Source organism: Aricia agestis, chromosome Z (genome assembly GCF_905147365.1).
Source record: "Aricia agestis chromosome Z, ilAriAges1.1, whole genome shotgun sequence".
NCBI lineage: Eukaryota > Metazoa > Arthropoda > Insecta > Lepidoptera > Lycaenidae > Aricia > Aricia agestis.
Window position 1 is genome coordinate 2,346,764 of NC_056428.1, and position 20,617 is coordinate 2,367,380.

Here is a 20,617-nt window from a genome sequence, read left to right on the forward strand (position 1 = left end):
ATATCTGTAAGTGCTCACTTTACTACAATCCTATAACCCTATAAAGCTTAGGCCAAACCTACGCGTCAGTGACGGAGCGTCAAGTTGCGTCAAGTTGTCAAATGTGTTTTTTGTATACGAAACACACATTTGACAACTTGACGTGACTTGCGTCACTGCCGCGTAGGTCTGGCCTAAGCTTTAATAAAAGCTATTATAGATCCCTATTGAACTAGGCTAGATCAACAGGAGATTCTAATAACTGGTTCAATAGTAGCTGTAACCGATACGGGGCCGGGAGAAATAAACGTTTTATACAGCGACTAGATGTCGCCCGCGGCTTTGTTTTTTACATAAAATTAGGGGCAAACGAGCAAAGGGCCCTGATGGAAAGCAACTACCGTAGCCCATGGACACGCAACATCAGTAGAGTTGCGGTGCGTTGCCTTTTAAGGCGACGGATAATTTGGCTATAGCGATATCGATTTTTCTCAGCAATGACAAAAGCTAAGAAATTAAAGTTCATTGTCAGTATTCATCATGTCTTTGTCTTTGAATTACCCATAGCATAACACGATTTGTCAACTTTTATAACATAGACCTCTGTAAAAAAAAGGGATTCCTGTTTTGCCAACAGAGGAGAGCGATTTAAGCTTCCAAAATTTGTACATAAATTGGTTCAAGCATACACTTTAATTTGCCCATAGCTTATATGAAATATATATATATATATATATATATATATATATATATATATATATATATATATATATATATATATATATATATATATATATATATATATATATATATATATATATATATATATATATAGTTTTTAAATTACGCGATAAAAATCATTTTGTCGCTTACGCCTTTTTCATTTTTTGCTTGTTTTCGATAAGAGGCCGGGACGGCCTCTCATAGAATCAATCTAAAACATATCCACGGTTTTTTACTTTAACGCGGCCTCACCTTGGGGCAATACGCTCTCTTCTTGAAGGTATGCAGGTCAGATAGGTCCGGAAATACTGCTATTGACAGTTCGTTACCGAGTTTCACACTGCCTGGCAGTTACGCGACAAACGCACGGTGGAAGACTGCCGCTTATCAAGCTGATGGTATATTTTCGCGTGGACGTTGTGATTTATATAGCACAATAAAGGTACAAGTTGGAACCGAGCGACACGCGACAGCTGCTGCAGACGACGTGTCGTGGCGACACTATAGGGGGGTGAGCCAAGATCTTTTCTTTATCGCTTTATAGAATCGCCCATCTAAATGTGTCGAATTGAAAGACGAGTGTAACGTCAACGTCATATTAACGAACGCTTTAAATGTCAATTCCATACATTTTGATAGGCGATTCTAGAACAAAGCGATAACGAAAAATTATGATAATATTCCTATGAAATGCCCTCCGCAGCTAGCGACACGTCTTATTCGTAGAAATACATAGAAACCAGTATTTGTCGTGACGACACGTCGTCTGCAGTTGTCGTGTCGCGAAACGGGATAAAAAATCATTTTTCCGGTCCTAAAGCCTCCATTTATGCAAAAAAGACAGTTTTCAAATTGTTAGTTACCCACTTTACCAACTTCATGTCTTTAATTATGTTAGCAGTTTGTTTGTATATCGATCAGTTCTGCGCCAAGGAACATTGATAATTGATGTATATAGGAGGAAAGTCAACGATTCGTGGGATAAATTACACTTCAATATTACACGATGTAATCTTTCACCTTCCCAACATTTGGAAGGAAAAATTGTTTCCAACGAATATGCTCTGAAACTAGACTTGTTGCGTGTGTATGTAATATTCCTGCCCCCGTAGACAAACTGTGGCAAAACGCTAACGCTAACGCTAACGTTAACGCTAACGCTAGCGCCACAAAATGTATGGGATTTGACATTAGTATTCGCTAGCGAAGCGACGACTTATGTCAAATCGCATACATTTTGTAGCGCTAGCGTAAGCGCTTTGCCACTTATCTACAGGCCCTGGTGCGATTATACGGGCAACTAAAATTGCTCAACTCTCGTCAACTTTGACGTCACGACTAGGTACATCAAGCAATTTGCGGCAACAAGCAGCAATATTGCGCAATACAATATTGAGTGATGTGGCCATCGAATATTTGAGCGATATGAAATAAATTGCTCCATATTGCTCAACTAATTGCTCCAGATCGCTCCATTCGTGTCGCCGAGCAATTATAGCCCGTGTAAGCGCTGCTGATTCTGAATCGCGTATGCGGTAGAAAGAAAATAGACAGATACACTTTCGCATTTCTAATATTATTATAGATATGTCGCAGCCGACTGGTTTAAATAGCCGTTCAATCAAACAGCTAGCCCTTTGACTGCAGGCCCCCGAGCCCCCCTTTTATTTGTAGGCGGTCGCCGGCTGCTGCCGCAGCACGCTCGCTGCGCTCGCTCGGCTCCCTCTGTGTTGTGGTCTAAGTTCTAACCTAACCTAACCAACTTTTGGACTTTCTGGATTGTGTTTGTTTTTGTTTTGACGGGGGGCCGAACCCCCCTTTTGCGGGAGGCCGCGTCCATCCATTTCATAATCTCGTAATTTCTCCTCGAATATTTGTTGCAATTTTAATTCACTCGTATGTGCCTCCACAATTTTTGTCTCTTTAATAACACTTGTAACTTTTATTAACTACTTTCTTTCCGAAAAACAACCACAAACACCAACAAAAACCTGCTAGTTGACGCCATATTGTAAATAAAACGCACCTAGCGCCGCAGCGGTGCGCGCTGAACTACTTTAATTAGCTTTTGAATCAGCTGTAGTGTAGAACGTTTTGAGCGACTAAAATATTCAATATAAAAGCTAGACGTGTGATTGAATGGCGTTGTTCAGTCAAAGGGCGTTGTTTGATTGAACGGCTATTTAAACCAGTCGGCTGCGACAGATACATTAAAGCCGTATTAACCCATTCTTACCCTCTTTACCAATGATAAATTTAAACAGCGAATAACTATACAAGATCTACTTGCCTTTGTGTATCACATATCAAAAATAAAATGATAGACAAAGACACGGATCTTGATTAAGCCCGGCCGCACATTGTCCGAATTCTGATCAGAAACAGTTGAATTTCGCCGGACCGCCCGCACCACCCCGCACACTATCCGAAATATCCTTCCGGCGAGTTCGAGCTCACTCGGCTCAGTACAAAATGTAAGTGACAGTGCGGACGTTCAACTGTTTCTGATCAGAAATTTCGGGCAATGTGCGGCCGGGCTTATGCGGCGTAAATATCTTTATTATGACCCAAGAGCCAGCGACAGCCAGACTTTAGTAATTTTATAAAAGGTGAAGTTAAGGCTTTTTCGGATTCGGTCGCGGTTACTTAAGGAGGTATCCAGTCTTTCTAACGTTAGATGAAGGTCAATTTATTTATCCAATTTTTTCGGAATGACTGTAGGAATCTAGTCTCCCACTGCCGGACACTTATGACAGTCGCTTCCCACTTCCAGACACCCTCAAAGTGGTCTCTGACATTAGTGGTCTCTGACATTAGTGGTCTCTGACATTAGTGGTCTCTGACATTAGTGGTCTCTGACATTAGTGGTCTCTGACATTAGTGGTCTCTGACATTAGTGGTCTCTGACATTAGTGGTCTCTGACAGTTACTTATTCTTTTAGAAGGAGGGCTAATCCCAAAAATCATAAAAGAGGTCTCAATCCCCTAAGCTTTATGTTATTACTTTGAAACAATATTATTTCTTAACACCCGGTATTAAGTTCTATAAGAGCAATAAATAATTTGAATTATAAATTAATTTCCCAAATCCCAGCTACCGCACCAATCTCTGGAGCTTAAAACGGTTCAATTTACTGTTTTGCTAAATAAGATGTTGTAATTTTATTGTAATGTAAGATTTGAATTTCTCGTTTTTTGGGCCAAATCACTCAATTTTCTCGTTTAAAGCGCGGGAACTTTCCCGGGACTAGAAGTATCTCCATACAAAATTTGAGCAAAATTGGTTCAGCAGTTTGGGTCTGAAGACCTCTTCAGGGCCAAACTGCTGCACACTGGAAAAAACCGCGGGGAAAAAGCTTGATTATGAAATATGTTTAAGGGTCTAGATGCCGTATTCATTTAACATTTTTGGAACTTCGGACATTATTTATAATATTTAGAAATTAATGTAAGAAGATATTAAAAAAAAAAAAGACAGATTTTTGAATGACAAGCCTTTACATACGAATTATACTCTTTTATTTATGGTTGAAGTCTGTTGACAACAAGGTGACAAATTGAAAATGGATGATAGTTTTTTTTATTGAATCTTAGATACTATTAGACAATGCTTACACGGCCACTCTGAGATCAGCTGAGTCCCAGAGACAAGAGTTGTAAAAATATGATAAAGTTAATATTTTTTTACAAAATATAGGTAGTAGTCCTAATGTCATTGAAACTGAGGTCGAATTTCGACCATTGGGCGATCTCTAGTAAAACTAAGACTTTATCCAGCAAAATTTATTTTACAACCAAACATTCAGCCATATAACACGAAGATTTCGTTGAAAGCATATTCGATTAGTCTCAAGTTTTATTTTTCTTACAAACCTGTGGATTTGGCGTCTATTCAAATACTCTTGCCAGCTGACTCCAGTAGTCACTGACCTATTTAGAGTTGTGCAATACACTTTGGACGTGATATTATTTTCTGTGTATTTAAAGTAGCTGTTGTCCACGGTTTCGGTAGATATATTATAATATCAACGAATTATTTTCACCATTTTTCCACATTTTCATAGTGTGATGCTATATAGTCGCTGTCAAGCAAGCAATACGATTTTTTGGGGGGTGATACATAAATGTTTATCCATATAGCCTGAGGCCTACGATAATTCTGTCTATCCATCACAAAAAAAAAATACGAACAAAGATTAACGCCTTTTCAGCAAACAAACTCTTTACCTTTATTATATTTAAAAACTAGCTTTTGCCTGCGGCTTCGCTCGCGTTAAGAAGTATTATTATTAATAAGGTATCAAAGTACCTTACTCATAGCACAGAATACATATTAGTACAACCACAGAATATAATATATTAGTAGTACCAAGTACAACTCATGGTCCATAGATCTAAACTCCCCTCCCGCACGCGCACCCCGCCTTGGTGATGCCCACTTCGCAACGGGCCGTGCAGCAGAAATCGTAATAACATTTTAATTTCGCCATAACTTCAAAACCAAACGTCCAATTTTAATTATTATTTTAATCATTCAAAGGCCAAATTATCTTCATAAACTATACTTAGCGATGAAATAATTTATTTTGATAAGGATTAATAGCGTGAGTAAAATTAACGCTTTTAAATGTAGTAAAAAAATCAATATTAAAAAAAAGTTGTTGTTGTGCCTCACTCGATATCTAAGATAGGTATAGTGTGTTGCGGACTTTTTTGTAGATATTTATAAGATCTACAATTAATTAGAACATTTTATGGTTCTATCCTTTATAGTTTAGGCAGCGTACGCAAAAAAATAACTTTTATAAATATATATTTATAATATAAATAAACGATACTCACCACAATTTAAAGGGCAGAGACGATTGGTTCCTTTTCCGAAGTTTTTATAGATTTATCTACAAGCATGTACATGTTGATAACGTCTTCGTCCGGACTAGGGTTTCCCACCGGCTTTTCATCTGGACTGACATTCTCCTCGTCGTATAGATATACCTTCATAGTCTCGTCCTGAATCTTATACCGCACCGATGGCACCTTATTCACAGTCGACGTCAGGAGAGATTCCTGTATAGTCTCGTTCCCGTTGCACGTTTTCTCCGATCTATACATCCCTGTTTTTTCCGACTGGTTGAAGTTCCGCTTCGACTTTTTCGTCACCAAAGCGCCCAAGCACGGCAAAATCTGCTTGAATTCCTTGCGGAAATTCTCGTTCAGCCATGCGTACAGGAACGGATTGTAGCACGTCGACGACATCGCTATGAAGTGGGCGACGAAAAATAGAACCATGTAATACTTCCAATCCTCCGCAAACGAGTAGAAATCGCTGCTTATGTTTATTGAGTTGAGAGGGAGCCACGATACACCGAATATCGTGACCATCGCGATCAGCATTCTATTCGTCCGTCTCTTTCTTTCCCTCTCGGCATCCTCTTTCTTACTGTTCTTGCTGCCCGGACGAGATTTCAATCTGTCGTTCAGTTTTATACTGACGCAGGTGTAACAGAACGCCATCACTATGAACGGTATGACGAATTGCATTATGGTGGTGCCGGCCCCGAAAGCCTTCCTGATCTGATCCGATGGCCACTTCTCCGAGCAGTAAATGTCGTGGAAAGCCATGTAGTAGCCGTACGGAAACGTGACTATGAGAGAGAAAACCCAGATGCAAACAATGAGACCGATGCACGTTTTAATCTTCATGCGGGGCTTAAACGGGTAGATTATGACAAAGAATCTGTCTATAGCGATCGACGTGAGCGTGAGCGTGGAAATATAGATGCTGCAGCCCTGGGCGTAGGGCATTATATGGCACAGCAGGCTGCCGAAAACCCATCTGCCGAGGAACGTGTAGAGAGGTGTAAACGGAACGGCAAACACGCATAGCAATATGTCAGACAGAGCTAAATTCGTGATGAATAGATTGGTGACAGTTTGCATCGCCCGGTTCCTGATCACCGCATAGCAGACTAGGGCATTACCGAACAGTCCGACTACAAATATGACGCTATACGCTGCGCAGAAGGCTGCCTGGACCGCTATGTCCTCGATCGGATCAGCGTTGCTTTCATTTTGGCTCTTATCGTAAGCGTTGCTCTCATTGTATAACGTTTCGTTGCCCCATTCGGTATGCATACTTTTGTTGGTCCTATCTATATCATAATCGGAGGTTCGCTGTCATGATATCTCCTCGTCTTTTCCTTCCTAATTGACATTCTGATTGTCTGGATTCGTGTCTACTTGAGCTGCTTCATCTCGAGGACCTGTAACAAAGGATCATGTTCATTTCGCATTCCACAATAGATCATTGTAATCGCGAGCACTACTGCTAATTAGAAGGAAGACTCCAATTTCTTGATTAAATTAATTTACTCGAAACGAAATGACGATATTTTACGAAAATAGCTCCAATGTTATTCGAGATATAACTACTTTTCGGTTTTTTTCTACTTCGGTGGGAATTAACATTGTATTTTTTGCTAATGGATTCTCGAAAAGTATTTATTATTTTTTCACCGATCATAATAATCTTTCTTTTGTTTTCTAACTCGCTGTCGTAATTTGAATGTCTTTATTAATTTAATTTTGTAATTATGTTTTTTTGTCTGTCTTGACACCTAAACCTTTAATCTAATTTAAAATGATATATTCCTAGAATTCCGCGAAAATGAATAATATAAGGTTTTTTTTTCAAATAATTACACTTAAAGCCTGTTAAAAAAATTAATGTAGACGTGTGATTTACTGCTTAACTCGAATATACTAAAGAAAATGATAAAAAAAAACATTCTGTAAAAAATAAAAAGTATAAACGTAATAGAATTCAAAACGAGATACAATGATTCCTCGGTACAAGCAGACAAAGCCACTTTTATTGTACAAATGCAGTCACAAACTCGTGTTTTTATTAAATGTTTATCTTCTGTATTCTAAATGCACACAACAGTAAGGTCTGTATTAAACATTTCTATCTATACTGTTTAGAAACTGAAAGAAACTGAAATACCTCAAAGAATTTTGGTCTTACCACAAATGATTTACTTAAACATCTATTGGGACCATTTTGTACTATTTTTTTTTCTAATCAGCTGTTCAACAGGTGCTTAAATCTTTTGTAGTAAGACCGTTGATATTTATATTGTTTGTTCCGAAATTACTGTACTTGATTAAAGTATCGAAATCAATGTTATATAGGACCACGGGAGAAGACCTAAAATTTTTAAATTTGTATAACTTAATCATGATTTTTATTTATTAGATGTAATGTTACGGGTCTTAGAGGCCCGAAATAAATGTTTTTTTTAAACTTCCTTTGCCTTGACGTTGCAGAAAACATATTATTCTTGTTAAACTATTTTATTATTATGTTGTGACTTATTATGGGCATGCATACATAATATTTATCGCTTAGTTAAGACAATATTATGCGAAATATAAAGTTGCATCAGATTAATCTTGTTTTATATTACAATAAATAAATTATTTTCAACTGTGAAGTAGGTAATGATAAAATTGATAATTAGTGTTTAGATAAAGTACTGTTGACAAAAACAATGGGACTCTCGCGACGAAACTTTTTACTCTTCTTGTTGAAACCTTTTTTTGTTACCCCGTAAAAAGTTTTGTCATTTGCATACATTTAGGTATATTACGTTTATTTTCTATTCAAATTGAGCTCTAATCGACGAAAGAGTTTCCCTTTTTTCCTCGATATATTTTTTCAGATTTCATTATAATTTAGCTGAAGTAAAAGTAGTAGTTTGTGATGTTACTTCTTATAACAATCTATATATATAAAAGAAAGTCGTGTTAGTTACACCACTTATAACTCAAGAACGGCAGAACAGATTTGGCTGAAAATTGGTAGGGAGGTAGCTTAGAGCCAGGAGACGGACATAGGATACTTTTTATCCCGTTCGACAGCGTTCCTGTGTGACTTGACATGAAACGTCAGTCACTATAAAACGTGGTATAACAAAAAAGAATCAGACTTGGAATAACAAAACGAAAATGACAGCTATGTAATTGACGTAAAATGACAGCTATGTAATGACGTATGGATGACAATTTGATATTTGTAAGAAATCAATATTAAAACCATAGACTTATTATATACTATTAAAACTATTTCTATTAAATAAATAATTAACAAGTGGATTGAAGTGAAGTGAAGTTTAATTAATAATGCCGCGACCAAGACGATCGAATCTTATAAAAGAAAGTCGTGTTTGTTACAACACTTATAACTCAAGAACGGCTGGACCGATTGCCATGGTTTTTGATTTGTTGGATTTGTTTCCGTCCCGAATAGCAGAATACATCTTAAAAACAATGAAAACTCGATATGTGTAATGATTAATGAATACTTTATCATTTCAATAGATGCTGGTTTGTTTATTACATGTCAAACATTTGTTGTCCAATCCTGTCAAATAGTGTAACAACTATTTTTTTTTTTGGAGCTTATGGCCTGGTTGCTGAGACCTTTAGCCCGGCCGCACATTGTCCGAAATTTCTGATATGAAACATTTGAACGTCGGCCGGACCGCCACACTACGTCGGAAGCTGGCTGAACCGGCAAGACTAGACGATAAAGTACGAGACGTCATCTTGCAGGAGTCAAAGGGCGAAGAAGGTCATGACAAATTTACCGGCGAAAATTACCAGCAGAGTCACCGGGAATTTTTATAATTTTGTAATTTAGAAGACAAGACTTATTTTATTACTTATTGATTATGTTTATTTTTATGAAGAATTTTTAAAATAGGTTTTGATGATTATTGCGCACATGTTGCCTCCCCCGGGAGTATATTTATTTTTTGTAAAATGTCTACAAAGTTCAGGTACTGTTACATTTGTTTGTTTTAGACATTAATTTTCGAAAATTTTTTATTAACCGAAAATAATACGTAAGATTGCCATTATTAGTTCCGCCACCAGAGCCATTGTGCTCCCTGCTTTATGGCGAAACACTAGAATCACGACATTTCCTTCGGTTTTCCTTCCTGGCGCTATAACTCTAGAACGCACGAACCGATTTCCACGGTTTTGCATTCGTTGGAAAGGGCTCGGGCTCCGTGAGGTCTATAGAAAATCAGAAAAACCTTCAAGAGAAAAGCAGGAAAATAGGGAAAATAATTTTATGGCAAAACAACGTTTGCCGGGACAGCTAGTTAATTATAATATCGTTTTCTTTGTAGAATTATGTTCCTTAGATAATCATGATTATCCACCATGTTTGTGAAGTGTTACCATCTAAAATTATGAACAATCATTATAAACATTAAATGTGTATTCGTCTATGGTTACACAAATTTTGTAATCGCTTGAATTTTTCATGAACCAAACTAGCAGAGACCGTTACAGCCGCGGATTCGCGTGCGAAAGGTTCCAAACCATTTATCAATATCAAAAAGAAAAAGGCCATAAAGTGCGTTTTTTTCATGAAAGGTCCTGCTTTTATGCTTGGGGCACGGAATACTAAAATAAAGAGCTAAAAGTGCTCCAAAAAATGGACATTTTTAGACATAACGTTCAATTACTGGAACAATTTACACGTGTAAGTAATTGTAACCTCATTATTTATGTTACATTACATATTTTATCACCTATAATGTTATTTATTTGAGGCCCGAGGCGAATCTTCAAATTAACAATTTCCCCAAGGAACGTTTTAATGTATATAAATTATTATTTTACTGAAAATATGTTGGGGCAAAACGCCGCGGGGTACCGTCGGAAAAATAACGAAAATTATTATTTGTTTCAAATTGCTACCGTAAGACTTTATTTCCAAGTTTGATTAATTTTTTTGGGATTTCAAAGGGTTTGATTTTGTGTATAAAATTAATCATAATTTTTTCGAGCTATAAAAATGTTATCGCAAGTCGTAGGATGAGCAATGACTGAAATTCTGTTGCGGCATATTAAAAAATCTTCCTAATCAAATAATCACCCTATAATCACCAAAAGAAATGTACCGAAAATGTTATAATAATATATATGTCACTAAAAACAAATAATAGCTTAACAATTCCTCACAACTAGCTGTTAATATTAAGAGTTTGTAGTCAGCTGTAAAATTATTTTGTAACAATAATATTATGCCGTTGACAATATTAATTTTTTATCACTGTTTACTTAACGTTTGCATAGAACGTATAATTTTTTACTTCTAAATGATTGAAAAATCGATGATTTTTTGCTATCAAACCTTCGATAATGTACAACGTAGTTTTTTTGTGTGCATTTTGTTGCGGACGGTGCACGGCCATTTTGAAACGTCATCACGCTACAGAAGTAACACCCCGGCATTATCAACGACAAGAAAAAATAATTTACGACCCACAGGAAAATCTTATCTCCAAAATGTTATCACGAATTTTGTCGTAAATTGGACAAAATCTTAGCAAACATTTTACTTTACCACCAATGTCTTATTGGAATTAGGTATTTTCTTAGTTTAACATTGAATCTTAGTATTTACATCGTATATTTAAGGAGTACTATTTTCTTGTTTAAGACTTTGTTCACGTAGAATAAGTAACCCTCCTTAAAAATATATTTTCTGTTAATATGAAAGAAAGAATGTTGATTCCGTAGTATAATATTTTTTGACGACCTCTGTGGCTACTGGCTCAGTTAATGGGCTGTTGGTAGCTCAAGTCGGGGGTCGCGGATTCGAATCCCGCCGACGGAACTAAAAGTTTTCATAGTTCCTGGGTCATGGATGTGTATTAAATACGTTTTTCTCTAAGGTAATTTAAGTAAACTACGTTGGTTCTTTATATCTCTTTCAGCAGTTCACATGCCAAATCCTTAGAGTTCGAAAATATAATAAAATAATATTAATATGATCATCTCTTGTGTAAGAAATTCAAAATTTTTTGATCTAATAATTTGGCATACGTGCGTTATGGCGACGCGGATGCCTTGATAATAATTTGGCTGTAGCGATATCGATTTTTCTCAGCAATGATTAAAGCTAAGAAATTAAAGTTCATTGTCAGTATTCATCATGTCTTTGTCTTTGAATTACCTATAGCATAACACGATTGGTCAACTTTTATTTAAACACAGAATAATCAATCAAAAAGACATCTGTAAAAAAGGGATTCCTATTTTGCCAACAGAGGAGAGTGATTTAAGCTTCCAAAATTTGTACATAAATTGGATCAAGCATACACTTTAATTGGCATGATGACTATTTTTTTTTCTTATCGGTAATTGAAAGACACTTAAAAATAGAAACATCGTTGAAATAATGACTCTGATAGCTTAAAAATTCACCAAGATATGACAATTCAAATATCTCATACAAAAGACCTGCCCGAAACGCTCCATACAAAGTGCTACGAAAGTATGACGTCAGTCTTTCGTAGTTTGTACGCATCGGGACTCGGGAGACAACTTTGTTCGTCAGTTATTATAATATAGCGTTTATGAAAGTGGTTTCATAACAAAAGTTGATTTTAATTGCATAAGTTATCGAATTGTATACAAATATTAAGAAATTTAATTGAAAAAAAAATTCGACTTGAATATCCAACTTTGAAGGCGCATAGCAAAAAAAAATACAAATGCTATCAAGCTGAAATTTTGGGAACAACAGTAACAAAATTTTGCTAATCTTTGACCTTGTCATCATCCCTATTTTAAATTACGCGACAAAAACCGTTACGCTTAGGTACGCCCTTTGAATTTTTTGCTGTTCCATTGCTTTTTTTCCGGCCGGCCGGCCCGGCCTCTCATAGAAAACAAGCAATCTAAAACATATTCAACACGGTTTTTCACCTTAAGTTGTGTAAGTCGCATCTGCTAAGAAGATTATTTTATTTCATCGCTTAAAAACAAGATTACAATACAACCGCAAATCCTAGTAACAGTCCTAGTTTGCCAGATAAGGGAAAGAAAATATCGTCATTATTTGTGTCTACGACGTCGTTACACTACTCGTAATAACTGGTGACTATTTTCAGATATAACGAACCTGTTGAACGCGCCGTCAAGATCCATGAAAATACTATAGGCTGTATTTCGTTTTGTATGAATCATTGGTTACCTTTTGATATTTAAGTACTTTTTTTTTTGTACTTTAACATTATAATATGGATTACTAGCTTCCACGATGCCAAAATCTGAAAGACGTGTCTATGCTTGTGTTTCAATTTCTTATTTTTGAAATGAAAACCTTTTTAGGAGTAACGCTTTTCGATAGGTTTAAACTCCTGATCGAAATTCGTAAGACTGTCAGACGTGTAAAGTAGGAGAGGAAGCATTATGTCAGCATTTATCTGCCTGCTCCTGCTTTTTCGTTTTCACAGTTTGCAATCCGTTGTTTTTCAGTATTAAAGTTACATTACAATAATTTACAAGTACAATTTTATAAAATAAGTACAGAAATCAATTTATATATCCATCTTGCTCTAACAGCTGAGCATATTAAACAAGACAGATTACACCATTAAGCATTAACTGTCGTTTAATTCGCTCGTAAACCGGCACTTGCTTAGATTAGCTGATCCCGGTCAGACTTAATGACTTTACTAATTTTATTACAATACGTCCAAGAAGACTTTTGGCAGTTAGGGTCAGTTCATATTGCTAAGTAGCGAGGCGTTGCGACTTGCGTTGTATATTGAGCCATTCTTTGAAACAGGAAGCATAATACTGTCAATTCAATGTGTATGTTTTTATGTAGTAAATAAAGTTTGGTTTAGATTTTAGATTATATCTAATTTAAAAATTCATCCTAATGGATCGCATCGCCTCAATGTGAACTTAAGCGACTTTTTGTGGGCGATTTTTATGTGTCTATTTTTAATGACTAGTAAAATGTGGTTGGGGTCGGAAAAATTCAATTGTTACGTTTGGAATATGTCTTGTCAACTATCGTTGCCTAAAAAGAAATCAGGTTATGTGTTTCATATATTATTATTTATCATTGGGATACTCAATATGTCTGTGCTTCTGATTGTGTAATATCACAATCCAACCAATCAATTGTGCTATTAAAGATTAGCTCGGGCTGTCAATAGATGGGCATTGATACCTTCCAATGTTTGATGCAATAACCAGATGACGATATTTGATGCAATATTTGATGCAATATTTGATGCAATAACCGATTTTGGCGCAACTCCTGCGCCAAAATTCATTCATCGCGCGGGACATTACATGCATTTTCCGGGACAAAATAGTCCTGGGAAAGAACATAGGATACTATGTTCTTTCCCAGGACTTTAAGGACTTGAAGAGGTAACAGACAGATAGACTTTTGCATTTTTATATTAGTATGGATATTACGAGAGTGTAAATTGAAATAATATTATGTCTGTGGAATTAACTTAGATTAAGCTCTATTTGTTAATGTTTAAGTAATCATCATAACATTTAGGTGTTACCTGTGCGTATGTTTTAATAATAATAATAATAGAATATCTATGGACGCTTCACACCACGTCAGTCTGGCCCCGTGCTAAGTACCTGAAGAAGAAGGCCTTGTGTTACAGGCAACAACCAGACAACGGAAATTTATATTTACTTAATACTTTTATACTATACATAATATTTTATTTAAGATTTTTACTATACGATACACAATTTTACAATATGATGGATGTGCCATCACCCAGGAACTGAGAAAACTTTTTTTCCGCCGGCGGGATTCGAACTCGCGACCCCCGGCTTGAGCCACTGTGGGTCGTCGTATGTCGTCGTTTTGCCGGTCTTGTTAAAATTCAAGACAAAAGCTTTTATTTTACGTCGCAGTAAAATTCTGCGAGCTTATTACCAGCAGTAACGGAAGTTTACGGCGTACTTAAATTAACCTCCCCTAGTTACTAGTAACAGCCATAGTTATGTGAATAACATTAAAACTATCGTTGGTGAAAATTTTGAAAATTTACTATAAGTTTCCGCTCTTATTGCATTATTAGCATAGATTAGCATTTTTGGGTAGGTAAAAAATACAAATGTTAAACTAATATCGGGACACGGGGCACGTGAGCTGACCATACGTAAGGCCGCCAAGGCGTATAGAGATAGTATGAAATCTGTGAGTAATACTAGGTAGTGGCTAAGAAATATCATTACTGATATTCTGCTTCAGTCTTAATGAACGTATGTTGGGGGATGATTCTATCTACTTTTTAAATTGATATTTTTTGAATTTTTTCATATATATTATAATATATAGTTTCCTATCTGACTAATAGTGTATTGATGATAACTATTTACCGCCACATTTAGAAACATTGAGTAATTATTACAATACTTAAATTTACGAAGAGTAACAGAAAATGTTAAAGTCTTATTATCTTTAAGTTAAGTTTTTAGAGTTCCCTAAGTATACCCGTGACTAGACTTTTCGACTTATAGGAAAATAATATCTGCTGAAAACACTGGCGTTGGCCCACACAAACGGCGGCAAGGGGGCGAACACTATTGACATAATGTAATGTACCTATATCTCGGTGGCACTCAATAGTTTGGAGTGCCGGAGAGCTCCGCACACAGTATTTCGGTGATAAGATACACTATCACTCACGTCGGTCTGGCCGTTTCTAACAATTACATGTCAAATTCTCGAGTTTTCTCGAGTGTGTCTAGTCGACTAACGGCCGTTCCCAATATTTGATCTATCTCTGGTTTCGCTCTAATAGAGATAAGAATAGTTTACATTAGACATTAGAGACATATATTTTATGTCAATTCAATGTTAGCGATTGGTTGTATGTCAAACCAGAGATAGATTGAATATTGGGAACGGCCGTAAGAGCTGACGACCAAATCGGTAATGTGGCTTCAACTGTATTAAAACTCCGTTAGCTACTTCCCTGAACAGCCTTTTCTGATAATCTGCGTGCTGGCAGGCCGTGGGCGGTAGTGCGGGTGTGGTGGGGTGGGGAAAAAAATGTGAGAAACTTTATTTTTTTCCAAACTGTTGCCCTGTACTTCCTGTGCACCAAAAAAAAAAAAATTATCGATCGAGTGGTGGGATGGGGTTGCCAGCGTATACAAAAAATATACAAAAAATCAGCCTGTTAGGGTTCCGTTTTAGGGTTCAGTAGTCAACCAAGTTTTGTTGATTACAGAACCCTATAACGGAATCCTAACGAGCTGATTTTTTGTATATTGATAGGTTATTACTTATCAGTTATATAATTTAAGAGTAAGATTGTCCTACAAATAAAACAGTCTATATTTTAGGACCATCAATTCAAAATATGAAATCCTTTCTATCTCTGTTAGCTACCACTTTCGAGATTTTTCGCAAATGAAAATGTTGTTTGTCTTATCAAAATGAAGCTACTCACAAAAAATTAGCTTGATAGTAACAAAAAAAAATTGTTCTAGGGCTCCCGAACTATAATAATCATTAAAAATGTCTCTGGGTGTGTCTTTTAAACCATTAAATTTTCTTCTAAACAATAATCCACTATTTAAACTAGAATCAGCACTCTGAAACAGTTTTTTAATTCGTCCAAGTCCATGAATCTTTCAAACGCCGACGTTTCACACTAGGAATTGGTACAAGATTTAAATTCAAATGGCTGAAGAAAATCCGCTCAATTCTACAAGTACAAATTGCAAGACACAGAAAATGCTAAGAACTATTTAGTTATATAGTAGGTACCAGGAAAAAATAGGCAAATGAATATTATTCTAGGTCCTACTATTTTATTTAGGGAAATTAGGCGATACTAAGACGATTAAAGTGAAGTGTGTGCTAAAATTTGTCGCGTCTCGATCGATGTTATTTTGAAACTTTATCGATAGCACAAATTACTTAGGTGCTATCGAGTATCGACAACAATTCCTAGTGTGAAACGTCGGCGTTTGAAAGATTCATGGACTTGCTGCTTTACTTTTGCCGTTGAAAAGCTGCATAAGCACAATCGTCGTCCATGAGCTAAATTATTATATACTAAATGACGCCCGCAACTCCGTTGCGCCAAAATTCGTTTATCGCGCGGGAACCGTACATTTTTCCGGGATTACAACTATCCTATGTCCTTTCTCGGGACTCAAATTATCTCCATGCTAAATTTCAGCAAAATCGGTTCAGCGATTCGAGCGTGAAGAGGTAACAGACAAACAGACAGACAGACAGACACACTTTCGCATTTATAATATTAGTATGGATATGGAAGTATGGATTTGTTCAACTTCCCGGCTTGCAGTCCTTGCGATCATTTCCTTTCCGTTCAAATATTTTCAAGTTGCCTTAACCAAAGTTTCAGCAACGAATGTTAAAATTAACGCTCGAATTAGAATTACGTCACCTCTTTCGTTTTTCTTATGAACGAAAGAGAAGATGCATTTTAACAAGCTGTTAACACTAACAGACGTTGGTAAAATCGGGGCTCAGGCCTCAGTCTGATAGGATAAAGCAACAGCAACGCTTAAAACTGCTCAGCAGAAGCTGTCGACACTACTTTATAGATGTTGAAAATTGTTCATTGTATTCAAATAATATGCCACTTTATGACCTAGGTTTATAGGTTTCATTTCGCTCTACACCACGCAGCGGTGACGACCCATGTCACCGCTGCGTGGTGTAGAGCGAAATGAAGCGAAATACAGGTAGAAAATGAAACCTATAGTCTAGGACTCTAGGTCATAAAGTGGCATTTAATTTGCCGATTTGCGATGCGGATTTGAGGGTCGAAGGCTAACTTAAGACCCCACTATCTGTAAATGTAATTTACATTTTGTAAGACACCGAGATCTGTGAGTGTTATTTACATAACATTACACTCACAGATCGCGGTGTCTTACAAAATACAAAATTTTAGTAAGAACACGGCTGTAAGTGTAATTTACATTTTCATTAGTGGCCGAGTGATTTAGGCCGATATTAGAAGCTCGTTAGTCAACTACGTCACGTGGTGCTGAAGGATCATCATCATTATCACGGCACTAAGCGCTTTGTGGATTTAGGTAGGGAGTTTTTTTTTTTTTATGAAATAAGGGGGAAACGAGCAAACGGGTCACCTGATGGAAAGCAACTTCCGTCGCCCATGGACACTCGCAGCATCAGAAGAGCTGCAAGTGCGTTGCCGGCCTTTTAAGAGGGAATAGGGGTAGGGATGGGAAGGGAATTGGGGAGGGTAGGGAAGGGAATTGGGCCTCCGGTAAACTCACTCACTCGGCGAAACACAGCGCTAGCGCTGTTTCACGCCGGTTTTCTGTGAGAACGTGGTATTTCTCCGGTCGAGCCGACCCATTCGTGCCGAAGCATGGCTCTCCCACGTATAAATTTTTTTTTTGATTGAGATTGAGATTAGTAGAAACTAGATGACGCCCGCATCTCCGTTGCTCCAAATTCATTTATCACGCAAGAACTGTACATTTTTCCGGAATAAAAGTATCTATGTCGTTTGTGGTCGTTCCCGGGTCAAAAAGTATATAATTTATACTCAGCAAAATCGGTTTAGCAGTTGGGGCGTGAAGAAGTAACAGACAGACAGACACACTTACTTATTTATAATTGTTGTGTAATTAAAATAGCATTTTGTATCGTAGTGCTTTATTTGTAAAGAATAGTAATGAAGTGACGTAAATAAGCTCGGTACTATGGCAACGACCAAAAGTAGCATAGATAAAGTATATGTCAATAATAATAAGTAATAAGGATGTAATGTGTAACATCAATTTTGGATTCCCAAATATTCGTACTTACTAATATACGTACGATCACACTATGACGAGGCGCACCGCGCAGCGGAGCAGGCAGCATTTTCCATATTACTATACATAATTGTGTTTTATACCTATAGCGTACTCAGTCATAAACATGTATGGAAAATGCGGGCCGACTTGCGGTCATCCGTCATAGAGGGCACGTATATTTCTATAGTTTTCCTTAATAATAACTCCCACACCGGTTTCGGTGACGGTGGCCGGATTCATTGAAGCCAGGCCAATAACGCAGGAGTAATTTTATAGTGGCCCAAGTGTGTGCGCAGTACACAAGAGCACTCTCTATTCCTTTTACTCTCATAACCCAGTGGGACGGACGACCGGCACGACTGGCGAGAGATCAGGCGCAGGATTGACTTTTTACATGCACATCCGATGCATGGATCATCTTACTTATCAGACAATCAGGTGATCAGCCTGTATTGTTTTCAACGCCGGAATCGAACCCACGACCTCCGAGTCAAAAGCCACGCGCGCACGTTCTAAACCACTGGACCACGGAGGCGTTTAACATCTTTAATAATAATATTATGCAGCCTATTATAATACGTATTATTATTAAGTTTTTTCTGTAATAGTTGATATCATAATAAATAATATTATGATACAGTCGAATGTGACAGTTTTATTGCTGTTGCGGTTAATAATAATGGCCGAAAGTTGAGATAGTTTGCAAAACAATAAGACATAAGTTATGTACAGGGTGTAACAAAACTTAGTGATAATAATTTAGGGTGCGTACGTGTTCCTCGTAGAGAGTTCATTGTGAAAGTAGCAGCGCTGAAAGACCAACAGTCCCAGCGTCACGAGTTTCCCCATACAAAAGTAAAAATAATTTTTGGTCTTTCAGCGCTGCTACTTTCACAGTGAACTCTTTATAAGGAACACATACACACCCTAAAGTATTATCACTTAGTTTTGTTACCTTGTATATTGTGATCGGAAGTTTTAAAAACTTATTAGCCAAGACATCATTACATAAAATATAAATTGTCTGCCAACAATATGCTGGTTTTTAATATAAAAGAACTGATAATAATATGGAAGAGCTATTATTGCATTGCATGTGCAAGAGCTATAACTCTATATTATTGCACCTCACGTTGGTAGCGACAGCTGGTAGAGCCATAAAGTTAATATACCTAGCGGAATAGAGAAACAAAGGCTTGAGCAAGCGAAATGTCACTATCAGTAACACTGCGTGATAAAAAGAGACGTGTGATCAGTGATACATGACAGCAGAACTCTTTTTTTGACGTCCTGTCGGCACGTTGACCATTTTTAAATCTCATAGAAAGATGCTTGTGTAAGTGTACGTACACATATTTTTACACACACAATATGTAAATCAATTTCGGTTTCGTGTGACGGCTCGAGATTATTGCTCTATTCCGCTAGGTACATAGTTTCTTGGTGAAATTATAGTGCTTCAGACTGAAGCACTATAATTTCACCAACATTAGAGCTACAGATAGACAGACTACTAAACGGAGTGTAGCGGGCCGCATTTTTCATACATATATTTTTAGGACTTATCCCATATTCAGTAATCAAAATGTATTGAAAATGCGGCCCGCCCTGCTGCGTCTTGTCGTATATTGTTATCTTTAGTGTTATAATTTGATGTCAAAGCATCTTTAACACAAACAACTTAAGGTTCATTTTCAGAAATGGAAAATAACTTTTTACGGATTGTACAGTCGATTCCCAAAAGTTTTTCACAAGTTATGAACTCCATCACTAGGAAATAAGGTCAAGGAATGGTAGTTTGTCTTCGACTATACAATATTATAGTGAGTCGTGTTTTTCACAGAAATGTGGTGTAGTTTTTGTACTTTGATTGATGTTCTAAATGTATTCAAGATGTTTTTGGAAAATGTATTTATTTGGAATTGGAAATTACTTTTCCTTGATTTTCATTTTGCTTTAGATAGCGTGGGGTTTTTCGTTTTCTTTGTAAGTGGGTTTTTACAACCGTTTTGGTTGTATCTAGATAAAGTTCCCGAAAGAAAATTCCCGACATACCTATTTACAGTATGCCATGGAAAACACTGTACTTTTTAAATAAAAAGATGTGTAATCTAAACTATTGTTTCTATGTGAAGAGGTAATAAACATAAACATTACACACTAATAATTACGTTCATCTTCCAAATGCTAGATATGTATGATATGATATGTTTTTTGTAAAATCAATGTCAAATAAAAT

At 36.7% G+C, this 20,617-nt stretch overlaps 1 protein-coding gene across 1 annotated transcript in view; it reads right to left on the reverse strand.

Annotated features, from left to right (window-relative positions):
- Nucleotides 1–20,617, reverse strand: part of LOC121739071 (prolactin-releasing peptide receptor-like) — a 59,431-nt gene that overhangs the window by 6,864 nt on the left and 31,950 nt on the right. Inside the window, exon 3 of the mRNA XM_042131387.1 lies at nt 5,545–6,965. Within this exon, the coding sequence (XP_041987321.1) occupies nt 5,551–6,837 (1,287 nt within the window). The 5' untranslated portion in view covers nt 6,838–6,965 and the 3' untranslated portion in view covers nt 5,545–5,550. The remainder of the gene's footprint in view (nt 1–5,544; nt 6,966–20,617) is intronic.